At 40.5% G+C, this 13222-nt stretch overlaps 1 protein-coding gene across 1 annotated transcript in view; it reads left to right on the forward strand.

Annotated features, from left to right (window-relative positions):
* Nucleotides 1–13222, forward strand: part of Slc12a6 (solute carrier family 12 member 6) — a 91229-nt gene that overhangs the window by 72076 nt on the left and 5931 nt on the right. The window contains exons 13-22 of the mRNA XM_059261092.1: nucleotides 1886–2060; nucleotides 2308–2426; nucleotides 4531–4629; nucleotides 5991–6110; nucleotides 6988–7092; nucleotides 7454–7622; nucleotides 10000–10195; nucleotides 10720–10889; nucleotides 11942–12073; nucleotides 13074–13181. Coding sequence (XP_059117075.1) covers nucleotides 1886–2060; nucleotides 2308–2426; nucleotides 4531–4629; nucleotides 5991–6110; nucleotides 6988–7092; nucleotides 7454–7622; nucleotides 10000–10195; nucleotides 10720–10889; nucleotides 11942–12073; nucleotides 13074–13181 — 1393 coding nt within the window. The remainder of the gene's footprint in view (nucleotides 1–1885; nucleotides 2061–2307; nucleotides 2427–4530; nucleotides 4630–5990; nucleotides 6111–6987; nucleotides 7093–7453; nucleotides 7623–9999; nucleotides 10196–10719; nucleotides 10890–11941; nucleotides 12074–13073; nucleotides 13182–13222) is intronic.

Consider the following 13222-nt stretch of genomic DNA (forward strand, 5'->3'; position numbering starts at 1 on the left):
ACATTGTGGTGCTGCACTTACCACACTGTATTGCAGCTACTTATTTTTATATTACGTTCCCTTGATTGTGCTCTAGAATTCCTATAGGCAGGAATCCTAGCACAAGGTATTATAAATACTGTTGAAGAAAATAGGTACCAAAGTGTACGTGTGTGTGTGTGTGTGTGTGTGTGTGTGTGTGTGTGTGTGTGTACATGCGTGTATGGGTACAAGGCATAGTGTATCACTGAACTGTTTTATTGGAAGGGAACAGTGGTGAATTTATACATATATGAAATTAGTCAGTTCTAGTTTGAAAACTGGCCGGGCACTGTCTCCTAATGTTGCCCGTGTCAATATGCCTTGGCAGTTTCACTTCTGGATATATTCAGCAGAAATGTTTATGCATATGCATTAAGAATCATAGTGACAATGTTGTTAAATGACTGAAATCAAAAGGAATCCAAATATCCATTAGAAGTAGAATGCCTAAATTATGTATTAATGCAGTTGTAAGCCATAAAACTATGAAAGTAAATGAAGTACACAAAAACTTTGCAATTCTGAGAAATCAAACACAAAATGTATGTATGTGTCTCAGAATATTAACAGCATATATAAATTTCTTATTCCTATTCCCAAACACTAAACTTTATTTCCCTCAAGCCCTTACTGTTATGAGTTTTAATACTATGCTGTTTTACCTATGCACATCTGTACCAGCTTTTTAGATGGGTTCTGGGAACTGGAACGCAGGTCTTCATCATTGCACAGCAAGTGCTCTTACCCTGAGACATCTCCTCAGATTCCGTATTAGTTTTCTATAAATAAGACACGTCAGTGATCTTAAAATGTTTTAATATATTAATTTTTGCAGTTGCTTGCTCTTAGAAATCTGCCTCAAGGAAAAATATCTTGTGTGTTAATGTATATATGTTCATAAAGATATTAATTACAGTATTTCATATAATAATATCAATAGTAGAATAGTGGGTAATGTAAAAATGTTATAAATAAATGGAAACATACAAAGTATGTGTAATGCTAACTAACAAGTTAAGACTATGGACCTCTTGAGGCTGGAGAGATGGCTCAGTAGTTAAGAGCACTGGCTGCTTTTACAGAGGACCCATGTTCAGTTCCTAGCACCTACATGGCTGCTCACAGCTGTCTGTAACTCCAGTTCCATGAGTTGTGACATCCTCTTCTGGCCTCTGCAGACATCAGGCACATACATGGTACACAAACATGCATGCAGACAAAATAAAAATTAATGAGTATTTTTAAACTATTATGGACTTCCTCCCTGCCTTTTTTTTCTGCGTTTTTCTGCACTTTTCCAGTTTCTGTGTTTTTCTACACTTTTCCAGTTTCTACCCTAAAGCAGATTCATTGCCAGTTAGAAAGAGAAATCAGTAAGTGTAGCTTGGCTTGTTCTCTAACTGTACTGTACTGTTTTGTTTTTTTTTTCTTAATACAGATTATTAATTTTTTTCCCCCTCCACAGTGCTGTTAGGGGTTGAATCCAGGGCCTCAGAAATATGCTAAGCAAATGATGTGTTGTAACAGCTGTACCCTCAGCCCAGTAACTTCTTTTTGAGACGGGATCTTACTGTGCATCCTGAGCTGGTCTTGAACTCAAAATGTAGCCTTAACTGGCCCCAAACTCATAATCCTCCTGCCCCAGCCTCCTGAGAGCTGAGGTTACAGGTATGTGCCATTTGCCTGCTGCTAGTGTCCTTTTTATGAAAACTATGTACCTTTATATTTTTTAGTATTCATGTTTACCTCAGTTTGCATCTGTAAAAATTACAAGCCAGAAAAATTCACTAGTGATTGTCATCTTAAGTTTTCAATCTAAAGCTGTTTTCAGATGAAATTTCTCCACTGTTTATTTCTTTCGTAGATTTGGGGACGCTGTAAAAGGTAATTTGGTTGTAGGCACCTTATCTTGGCCATCCCCATGGGTGATTGTTATTGGCTCCTTCTTTTCAACATGTGGGGCTGGACTTCAGAGCCTTACGGGTGCACCCAGGCTGCTTCAGGCTATTGCCAAGGATAACATAATACCATTCCTTAGGGTGAGTGACACTTTGTTGTGCTCTCTTCCTTTTTTCCAGGTCTTATGAAAAATGTTATCTTTTTCAGCTTAAGAATTGGGAGATCAGATCATAAATGTTGAGACATGTAGAGTTTTAGTAGAAGGCCCTCAAAATCCTTTGTGTGTGTTTATATATGATTGCTGTAAAGTTGTTCTTATTTTCAGATGTCTGAAACTGGAACATTGTGTCAGTGCCCTGGGTCTGATGTTTTTCCTCATGTGTACAGGTTTTTGGTCACAGCAAAGCCAATGGGGAACCTACCTGGGCCTTACTTCTAACTGCTGCCATAGCGGAGCTAGGAATTCTCATTGCCTCCTTGGATCTCGTGGCCCCAATTCTTTCCATGTAAGATCAACTTACTCTTTTCAACTATGGTTGCTTAATGATATATAACATGATTTCCATTAGTCATATAAAAGTAGTGATAATAACAGTCTTGACCAAATACAGACTTCACTTCCCTTTAAAATTATTCCTGAGATGGGGCTGGAGAAATGGCTAAGTGGTTAACAGCATATACTGGGTCTTCCAGAGGAACTAAGTTCAGTTCCCAGCACCCATGTCAAGTGGTTCACAACCCCTTATAAGTATAGCTCCAGGGGACCTGACACCTCTCACCTCTGTGAGCACTCATGAACACACACACACACACACACACACACACACACACACACTCTTAAAATAAATCCTTAAAAGAATACTAGATGGGCAGTGGTGGCACATGCCTTTAATCCCAGCATTTGGGAGGCAGAGGCAGGCAAATCTCTGTGAGTTCAAGGCCAGCCTGGCCTATAGAGTGAGATCCAGGACAACCAGGGCGATACCGTGAAACCCTGTCTCGAAAAGAGAGAGAGAATACTTCTGAGAAGTTTTATGTCAGGCTAACTTTCATAAATGACTGATGTTATGGGAGGAGGAGGGGTTCACCTGTATGACTTGTAAAGTTACTTGTGTCCATCTCCTTTTCCTCCTGTTTCTTCTATTTTTTTTTTAAGTACTGGCATTTGAACCCAGGGCCTTGTATGCACCAGGCATGCTCTCTATGAAATGCATCTCTCTATGAAGTTCATCCTCCAGCCCCTGCCTTTATTTTATGAATCATTAGCAATTGATTTCACTGTTGCCATATATTCATTTACCTATGACATACTGACGACTTGCTGTCCACCTGACACTGTAACAAGCTGGGAATATAAGTGTATAAGGCAGCCGGGCGGTGGTGGCGCACGCCTTTAATCCCAGCACTCGGGAGGCAAAGGCAGGCGGATCTCTGAGTTCGAGGCCAGCCTGGTCTACAGAGCGAGATCCAGGAAAGGCACAAAGCTACACAGAGAAACCCTGTCTCAAAAAAAAAACAAACAAACAAACAAAAAGATGTATTAGGCATGTGGTCTCAAGGAACGGTTGGTAGATAAGGAAGCCAAGAATTCCCCCACATATTGCAATGAATGGTGGATGGTAAAGGGAAGCTCTGGGGCCACGAAACAGGGCACCTGAATGGAGAGGGTTCCTGGAGAAGTGACAAGGAGGGTGTTTCTTAGCCTGCAGTTACAGGGATTCAGTGCCCCCTTCTGGCCTCTGCAGTCACTAAGCACTGTGTGTGTGCTGCAAAACACCATACACATAAAGATAAATGAATCTTTACTTAGGATGGTGGTGCACACCTCTGAATTCCAGCTCAGGAAGCAGAGACAGAAAGATCTTTGTGAGTTTGAGGCCAGTCTAGTCTATATATCTAATCAATGAGTTCCAGGACAGCCAAGGTTTCATTAAAAGAGACTCTGTCTCAAAAAAATAAAATAAAAGGTGGTATGTGTGTTGGGGAGGACTAGAAGAGGACAGTATTGAGATGGAAGTGGCGGGGGAAAAAGAAGTGAAAGTCTAAAAAAGAAGACGAAGAGTTTCGGAGAGTTTGAAATAGGCAGAACCATAGAACTTGATAGTTAAATTTGGAGGAGAATTAATAAGGAAGCAGAAATATGAATTAGTCCCTGAACATCTTGGTAAAGAATGGTTGTGCCAGGCCAGAGAGATGCTTTAGTGATTAAGAGCACTGACTGCTCTTTCAAAGGACCTGGGTTCAATTCCTAGCACCTACGTGACTGCTCACCATTTAATGTATTCCAGTCCCAAGGGTCCAGCACCCTCTTCTGGCCTCCACATGCTAGAAGCACACACATCATACACAGACATGGATAGAGGAAAAACACCCATACACAATTTAAAAAAAAAAAAATTAAAAAGAAGATTTTTAGCCATCGGCCAAAAGAGAGAAAACAGAAAAATGAACAGGTTTGCAAGGAACAGTTTTTAAGTTTGTTTACTTCCTGTTTGATAAATGGTTGGTGGTCTATAAATAGGATTTAGTAGCACAGAAGCCTCCAATTATTTAAAGTAGCCTCACAGAATGATTTTATAATAATTCCTCTTACTGTTTTTATCCCCCAAGGTTTTTTCTCATGTGTTACCTCTTTGTGAATTTGGCATGTGCCTTGCAAACATTACTCCGAACCCCAAACTGGAGGCCCCGATTCCGCTACTATCACTGGTGAGTTTCCATCTTGTTCCTCATCTTTCTAGAAACCTAGGGTATTCTGGATTCTCACTACAATTTTTTTATGGGCCAGCCATTCCATACTATTTCAATGTTCAGTTGTCGCTTGAATTTCTTCTTTCCTATTCTTTCATAACTGTATATATCACTTTATAATAACTTACAACATCCACAGAACCATGAAGTGCTTCGTCTTTAAGGTTCAAACCTTCCCTTTGCATAGCTACTTTTCTGTTCTTTCTTAGCTGAGCACTGGATTTCATCCCTCCTTATCTCTACCTTTATATTCTCATCAATTTTCGTTCTCACAGTTATCAGAATTTCATTTAGTAATTAAGAATGTGAGCTGTGAAGTTAGGTAACCCAAGTCCTTTATTTACCTTGATATTTTCTAGCCCTGTAATCTGCATGAAAGCATATAACCTCATGGGATCTCATTTTACTAATTCATAACAGGGAGTAATGCATCTAAAGTGCAATGCTGGTACACAGTAAAGCTCTCAATGAAAAGCTGTGGTACCGCAGTAAAGTCTTGTAGGTTCTGATAATGTATATCTCAACTGGTTTTAACACCTCCCATCCTCCTTGGAGCTGTAACATTGGTTAAAAGTTGTGGTGAACATTTTTGGTGTTATAGCTTAATCCCCAAATTAACAATACTTTAACATTCATCACAGAGCTAGAAAGGTGATTCTGCACACAAAAGGCTTCAGTAATACATTGTCTTCAGTAATACATTGTCTACATAATTTATTTGCTCAAAACAGTCATTTCCTACCATTTCTCTTATGTGCTATAAAAAGCTAACGACAGCTTCTCAACAGTGGACTCTGCACTTATGGGGAATTAAATGCCATAAAAATATTAGGAATATTTACATAAGAATAATTTAACATCCCATTTCAGATTCTTGACTGTGTTCAATCCCTGCTTTTCCTAATAAGTGTTTTTTGTCTTTGTGGGTGATAACATTAGCACTCCTCTTTATATTTATGATTGTCCAGCAGCAAGAAGCACCCTCTGTTACAGAAGGCACAGGGTTCACTCTATATGGGCTGGGTGTAAAGGCTCAGTGGTAGATGGCCCTGCCTACATGTGCAAGGCAGTAGGTTTGAGCCATCATAGCACCAGAAAGAAGAAGAGAAAAAGAAAGAGCCATTGCCACAGCTTCCAAGGCATATGATGGTTTTTTTCTAATAATTATTTTCATTATATTTAACATAAGTTTTGTCTATAATTGACTGGAAAATTTCCAAGCCCCACCATAGTCCAGGACGCATCTCCTAGAACTGGTGGCTTTCCTTGCTGCTTAGAAAGACACTTGTTGATTTATATTTTTGTTTTTCATTTTCTAGGGCCCTCTCTTTCATGGGAATGAGTATCTGTCTAGCTCTGATGTTCATTTCTTCCTGGTATTATGCCATTGTAGCCATGGTAATAGCTGGCATGATCTACAAGTACATTGAGTACCAAGGGTAAGTCTGAATTTTACCTGGATCACTGCTGAAAAGGTGAAGAATGTCTGATTTGGCCATGCATGGTGGCACTCGCCTGTAGTCACAGTACTCTGGAAGCTGAGGCAGGAAGATTGAAAATTCAAAGCCAACCTGGGCTACATATCAAGATTCTGTCTCACCAAAAAGAAAAAAAAAAATGCAGGGCTGGAGAGATGATGGCTCAGTGGTTAGTAGTTTGATTCCAAGAACCCATCAGGCAGTTCATAACCACCTGCAACTCCAGCCTCAGAGGATCCGACACCTGTTTTGGCCTCCAGAGACACTTGAACATGCATGAGCATATCTACACAAAGATGCATACACATAAATAAACGTTTAAAAATACAACACAAAGTAAACAGCTTAACTAAACTTTTCAAGCAAGGGATAGTCTGAAATGCAATTAATCCTGAATAATGTCAAAACAACCAAAAACTCAGCTTCCAAAAAGTGGAAATAAATTATATTCTGATTCCAAAGATTACTTTGTACTTTCCATTATTTTCAAAATCACAATCACAATTAATTTCTTAATCTGAATTGATATTCCACATAGTTGCTTTTGAATAGATACACAGGGGGTTAAGTGAGTAACCCTGCCAGCCTGTTTTGTGGACCATCTGTAATTTAGGGTGGTCAGTCTCACAGTGAGTTCCTCATACTAGTAAGGGACGGTAGATAAACTACAACCATGAGTTTTAATCTTCTACCTTGTACACATTTTACTATTAGATTCAGAAAAACCTGAGGTTTTTTGTTGTTTTTTTTTTGTTTTTTTTTTTGTTTTTTTTTTTTTTTTAACTTCCTCTCACTGTGGTATAAATTGACTGCTCCTCTTTTCTCCCTTTTCTCCCAGGGCTGAGAAAGAATGGGGCGATGGTATCCGTGGGCTGTCCCTCAGTGCAGCTCGCTTTGCTTTGCTCCGCCTAGAGGAAGGACCTCCTCACACTAAAAACTGGAGGTAAAGCAGTCAGCAGAGCTTAGTGGTGTTTGCACATCACTACCACACACAGCTGTGCTTTCTTGATCACCAGAAAAAGAAATCATGTGACTCAAGGAACTGGTATCAAGTTTTGAACTATCCCAAAACCTTGTTGCCTTACTTATTGTTATGTATTTATTGTTTGTTGTTGTTATTCTTTGAAGACTGGTCAATTTCAGACAATACTGAGAACATTTGAAATAACTCAGAACCCTCCTTTACCATTCCTCTGATTCCATCCTTCTGTGAAGTTAAATGTTTTGTAAAGACCTCTGGAATAAAGGATGAAGTTGCCGTCTGTTTCCCATGTCTAAGTGTCTGCTCCCTCTCCTCTACACAGGCCTCAGTTGCTCGTCCTGCTGAAGCTGGATGAAGACTTACACGTCAAGCATCCTCGCCTCCTCACCTTTGCCTCCCAGCTCAAGGCAGGAAAGGGGCTCACTATTGTGGGCTCTGTCATCGTGGGGAACTTCCTGGAGAACTATGGTGAAGCTCTGGCTGCAGAGCAGGTAAGGAGCACAGTCCGCCGACCCACATTTCCCAAGCATTGTGTGCTCTAGTGGCCTACAAGAAGACAACACTACTCTCAGGAAAGAGCGGTGGTTCTCTCCCCAAGTGGTAGACCTTTTTGTGTTAGCATATAATAAAGGCTGGAAAATCCTTTTTTTTCTATTTATTTAAAATGTTTCTGAGCCTGCTATGGTGGTGCATGCCTTTTAATTCCAGCACTTGGGGATGCAGAAGCAGGTGGATTTCTGTAAGTTCAAGGCCAGCCTGGTCTTTGCAATGAGCACCAGGACAGCCAGGACCCTGTCTCATTAAAAAAAAAAAAAAAAAAAAAGCTGTTCTGTATGTAAGAGATTGCTGAGGAAATCATGGAGGACATTAAAGCATTTGAATGGTATAATAGATGTAAAAAAAAATCAGTTTAAAAGAATATATTTGTGTGTTTGTTGAACATAAGGTTCAATAATATTTTTTAAAGATTTTTCAACTTTATGTCACAAAGCTATAAGCTAAGTTCAGATAAGCAAGAAGCCCTCAGATTTCTGAGTTATACCTTTCCCTGTGTGAACTAGGCCTCCAGCTTGGTGCTGGCTTTTGAACAGTTATGATCCCCCAAACAGAAGGAGCCAGAGTAGATGTCTACTCTTCCCATTAAAGCATTACCCGTGAGATTATCAATAAACATCATTTCCGGTTAGATTCCAAACCCTGATCTGAAAGTACGAGAAATCATGTGAACGTTTATGTTCAGTTGTGGAGAAGGTTCCTGAATCTGATGACAGCGGTGGCGGAGGTGACTTTTCTCTTTACCATCTTTTGTATGGTGTCAAGAAAACTTCGTTTGCTACTCCTGATTAGCTTTGCTGAACAGGTTCTTCTGTGTTCAGAAAGAAGCCTGTGCTCTGCTCCTGTCAGTAAAAGGACTAATCCTGATGTTTGGAGAAACGTCAGCTGTGTTTCAAAGTGTTTACTGGATTTCATTGAAATACTTTGAAACTCTTAAAGAGTAGAAATCGAAGTTGGGCGTACATATTGCTCTTGCAGAGAACTTGAGTTTAGTTCCCAGTTTAGTTCCATGTTGGGCAGCTGATAATCATCTATAACTCTAGTTACAGGGAGTCCAACTCCCTCTTCTGTGTCCACTGGTACCTGCATTACCGCGCGTGCATGTGCACACACACACACACACACACACACACACACACACAGAATTAATTTTTCTTTTGTTTTTCGAGATAGGGTTTCTTTGTGTAGTCCTGGCTGTCCTGGAACTCACTCTGTAGACCAGGTTAGCCTCAAACTCCCAGAGAACCACCTGTCTCTGCCTTCCAAGTGCTAGGATTAAAGGTGTGTGCCATGACCGCCTGGCCATAATTAATTTTTAAAATTAATACTTTTTTTCAAACTAGAAATTCTGGGAAACATTAACCCAAATGACAAAAAAAAAATTTTTTTAAAAGCATATGGTTGCAAATGAAGATCCTTACCCTAGATAACCACTGACTTAATTTGTGTCTTTGAGACACAAATCATATCCATTTTGTACGTCATTATTCCCATTCCCCTTCCAACAAAGGAGTAGGGTAAGAGTAAATAGGCATGTGATACCACCTCTGAGTTAGCTTGACTAGATGCAGTACTAATAAATGCAGGTGTCCTCAGTCACCATTCCAATGTCAGAATGAATATAAGAACAAGAGAAGGGAAAAAGGGAAACTTTACCTGAAAAAATTTTGAAGTGAAACTTCAGGGCTCATCAGATTAGGTTTCATGAAAGATAAGTCGGCATGCCTAGGGTTAACAAGAGTATGGCGCTGACAGTCATGAACTTGCCTTGCCGATCAAGAAACCACATCCAGGAGCTGGAGAGATGATTCAGAGGTTAAGAGCACTGGCTGCTCTGCCAGAGGTCCTGAGTTCAATTCTCAGCAACCACATGGTGGCTCACAACCACCTATAATGAGATCTGGTGCCCTCTCCTGGCCTGCAGGAATACATGCAGACAGGAAATTGTATACATAATAAATAAATAAATAAATAAATCTTTGAAAAAAAAAAAAAGAAAGAAACCACATCCAGTGTTGACTGTTTGGACAGCCCTGTGTTCAGTGCTTCACCTGAAAAGGAAGCGAGCAGAACAGAGGAAAGGGAGGAGAAGTTACATGTGGACAGCCTGCTACCGAGATGAATGTAGGCCGTGAGCACATCTAAAGTCAGAACAAACAAAGATGACACTTCAAGGAAGCACATCTACCTTTGTGGACCTCTCTGTGGAGATAGTTACATAGAATTTGGAGAAAGATGGGAATACAGTAACAAAAAGGAATGATGAGTTCAAAGGTCCAGGCTAATGCAGTTGAAGTTTTGTATCTTTTTCAGACCATTAAGCACCTAATGGATGCAGAAAAGGTAAAAGGATTCTGCCAGCTGGTGGTGGCTGCCAAGCTGAAAGAGGGTATTTCCCACCTCATCCAGTCCTGTGGCCTTGGGGGCATGAAGCACAACACCGTGGTGATGGGCTGGCCCAATGGTTGGCGTCAGAGTGAAGATGCTCGAGCTTGGAAGACTTTCATTGGTACAAAATGTTCCCTCTCCTGACCTGAGGGCCAGAGGGGGAGCAAATTAAATCTGTCATCCTGACTCTATCCCAAAGTAGAGACTGCTGTGTTGAAGCACGCTATTAGAAAGCCACCTAAAAACTCATAATTACCTGTGTTACCTGCCCTCTCTGCCTTTACATTTATGTTCACAAATTATTTGTCTAGGTCAGGTCTCATCTATTGTTATTTTCATTTGTCATTTTTCATTTTGATGTCCTCACAGGAACTAGAAGGATTGTCTTTCATGAGACTCTCCCAAATTCATACTTTAAATACGTAGTATCCTTAGTTTCCTACCATGTTTCTCCGTTCAGTTACTAGCTCTCAAGACTTCCCCCAGTGACCTCTGTCCCTTAGAAAAGTGTGATGTATTATGTCAGTAGGACATACTGTTCAAAGAAATGTCAGTGAGCTTTACCTTCCTTTCCTAAAATGGTAGGAAGCAAGGAAAGTCCAGCAGTTCTTGTTCGTGGATCCCAGTCTTCTCTTCTCTCCACAGGCACAGTTCGAGTGACAACTGCTGCCCATCTAGCCCTGCTGGTGGCTAAAAACGTCTCCTTCTTTCCCAGCAATGTGGAGCAATTTTCTGAGGGCAACATTGATGTGTGGTGGATTGTTCATGATGGGGGCATGCTCATGCTGTTACCCTTTCTCCTGAAACAGCACAAGGTATTCTGGACCACTCTCTTTAAAAGCGTTCCCTCGTGCTGTCCTGGTTCGCTAGATGTACTGTTATTATTTAACTGTGTAGTGGTGGGACTTAAAATCTGAAGAGATGGGGCTTATCCTTGGCTGTCCCATCATCTCACCTTCCTAGCTTCAGCCTTATGAGAAGTAGAGTGGGTTTAGGTTGTTTTTTTGTTTTGTTTTGTTTTTTGGTTTTTTTTTTGTATGTTATACCAATCCACCTTAAGTGAAATCCAACAAGTTTACAAAAATTCCGTATGAGTGTTCAGAGCCAAAAAAAAAAAAAAAAAAAGGGGGGGGAATGCATTAGTCTCAGGGATAAATATGTGTATGTTGTGCATATATGAGCTCATTCTCTGATAAGTTTGTATGGTATCATTGTTATGCTGTCTGAATAAGCACCCAGTGTATGCTGATGAGGTTATGTAGATGTGTTTTACCCTCCCCCATAGGCAGCAACTTGGGTGTCCTCTAAATCACTTCTAACTTCATTATCTGGAGGTAGCATTCTATCCCCCAGATTGATAGTCAGTCTTACATACTGTCTTCCTGCATCCTGAGGATGGCGACTACAAGCACTATTTGTCCTACCCATGCTGACTTAAACCATTCACCAGTGGTGGTCAGCTCGATCCTCAGTCCCTCTGTCTTTCCAAGGATTTTACAAGTTATATGCCAGGAGTCAGGGACAAAGACCAATTTCACAATATGACATGAGCAAGTTTTTTCTTGTAGCAGAATTAAGAACTTAGAGCCAGGAATGGTGAAACATGCTGGTAAGCCCCACCACTCAGGAGGCCAAGGTAGGAAGATCAGAGTTCAAGGCCAGCCTGAGCTAGTGTGTTAACTTAGATGTACTTAATGTGTTGCTTAGTCAATCTTTTACACTACTACAAAAATGAATCAAGCAGGAGGCAGGGAACAAAATACTTGACACTACACTAAGGTCATTCTAGGCACAAATGTCTCGTTTTAGGAAATCACTTTTTCCCTTCTTGCACCTAATTTTCCATGTACACGTGGTATTCCATCAGGTATGGAGAAAATGCAGCATAAGGATCTTCACAGTGGCCCAGCTCGAAGACAACAGTATCCAGATGAAGAAGGACCTGGCCACCTTCCTGTACCATCTGCGCATTGAGGCAGAAGTGGAAGTGGTGGAGATGGTGAGGAAGTGGAGTTTGAAATAGAAGAGAACACCACTCCCTCAACCCCAGCTCTCTTCCTAGAATCTAGTCTGGGATATTACTTAGTTATAAATGTGTGGTTTAACCCCCTAAGCCTAACAAAACCCTAATTTATTGACCTAAGTAAGTAGGATGCGTAAATGTTTGAGATTGATATTTTTTTTTGCTTTCTTTATAAAACTATCTAAATTTTTATTACATTGCATGTGTGTGCGCGTGCATGCGTGCGTGCATGCGTGCATGCATGTATGCATAAGTCAGAGGACAACTTACAGGAGTCAGTTCTTTCCTTCTATCATGTGAGTCTCTGGACCCAAATTTGAGGCATCAGACTTGGCAGCAAATGCCGTTACTCACTGAATCATCTTCCTGCCCCTGGGGTTGCTTTTTATTTGCTTTGTTATTTGTTTATTACACAGCTCATACATATGTATACATATATATGCACATGTGCATATATATATATATATATACACACACACCAAATTCTTAGATGCTTAATATGTTTATTTAATTCATGTTAAAAAAAATCACACTAGTGGGCTGGAGAGATGGCTCAGTGATTAAGAGCACCAACTGCTCTTCCAGAGGACTCGGGTTCAATTCCCAGCACCCACATGGCAGCTAACAACTGTCTATAACTCCAAAATCTGACACCGTCATACAGACGTACATGCAGGCAAAATGCCAATGCACATAAAAATAAATAAATTATAAAAAAATCACACTAGTTTTATGTGGAAAATACAAACTACAGTGTTTTGTTTCAAGGAAACAAATATGATTAAATTATAGAAAATACGTAGTGACTCTGTATTTAATCTACATCCCCCAAACCATGTGTCCTTATATCTCAAGACTGAACAGAATAGGAGTGAAAGGTTGATATGGTGACAGTTTTTCTGAATTGGTCAGCGTGTGAAAATAAAAATGTGTAGTTAACACGTCTGTGTGCCTACTTTGTGTGTGTCCGTGACAGCATGACAGTGACATATCTGCCTATACGTACGAGCGCACCCTGATGATGGAGCAGAGGTCCCAGATGCTGCGGCACATGCGCCTCTCCAAGACAGAGCGCGACAGAGAGGTGAGAGCTTGCTGTCCTTCCCAGTCAGTTAAAGCATGAGG

Source organism: Peromyscus eremicus, chromosome 4 (genome assembly GCF_949786415.1).
Source record: "Peromyscus eremicus chromosome 4, PerEre_H2_v1, whole genome shotgun sequence".
NCBI classification, from domain to species: domain Eukaryota; kingdom Metazoa; phylum Chordata; class Mammalia; order Rodentia; family Cricetidae; genus Peromyscus; species Peromyscus eremicus.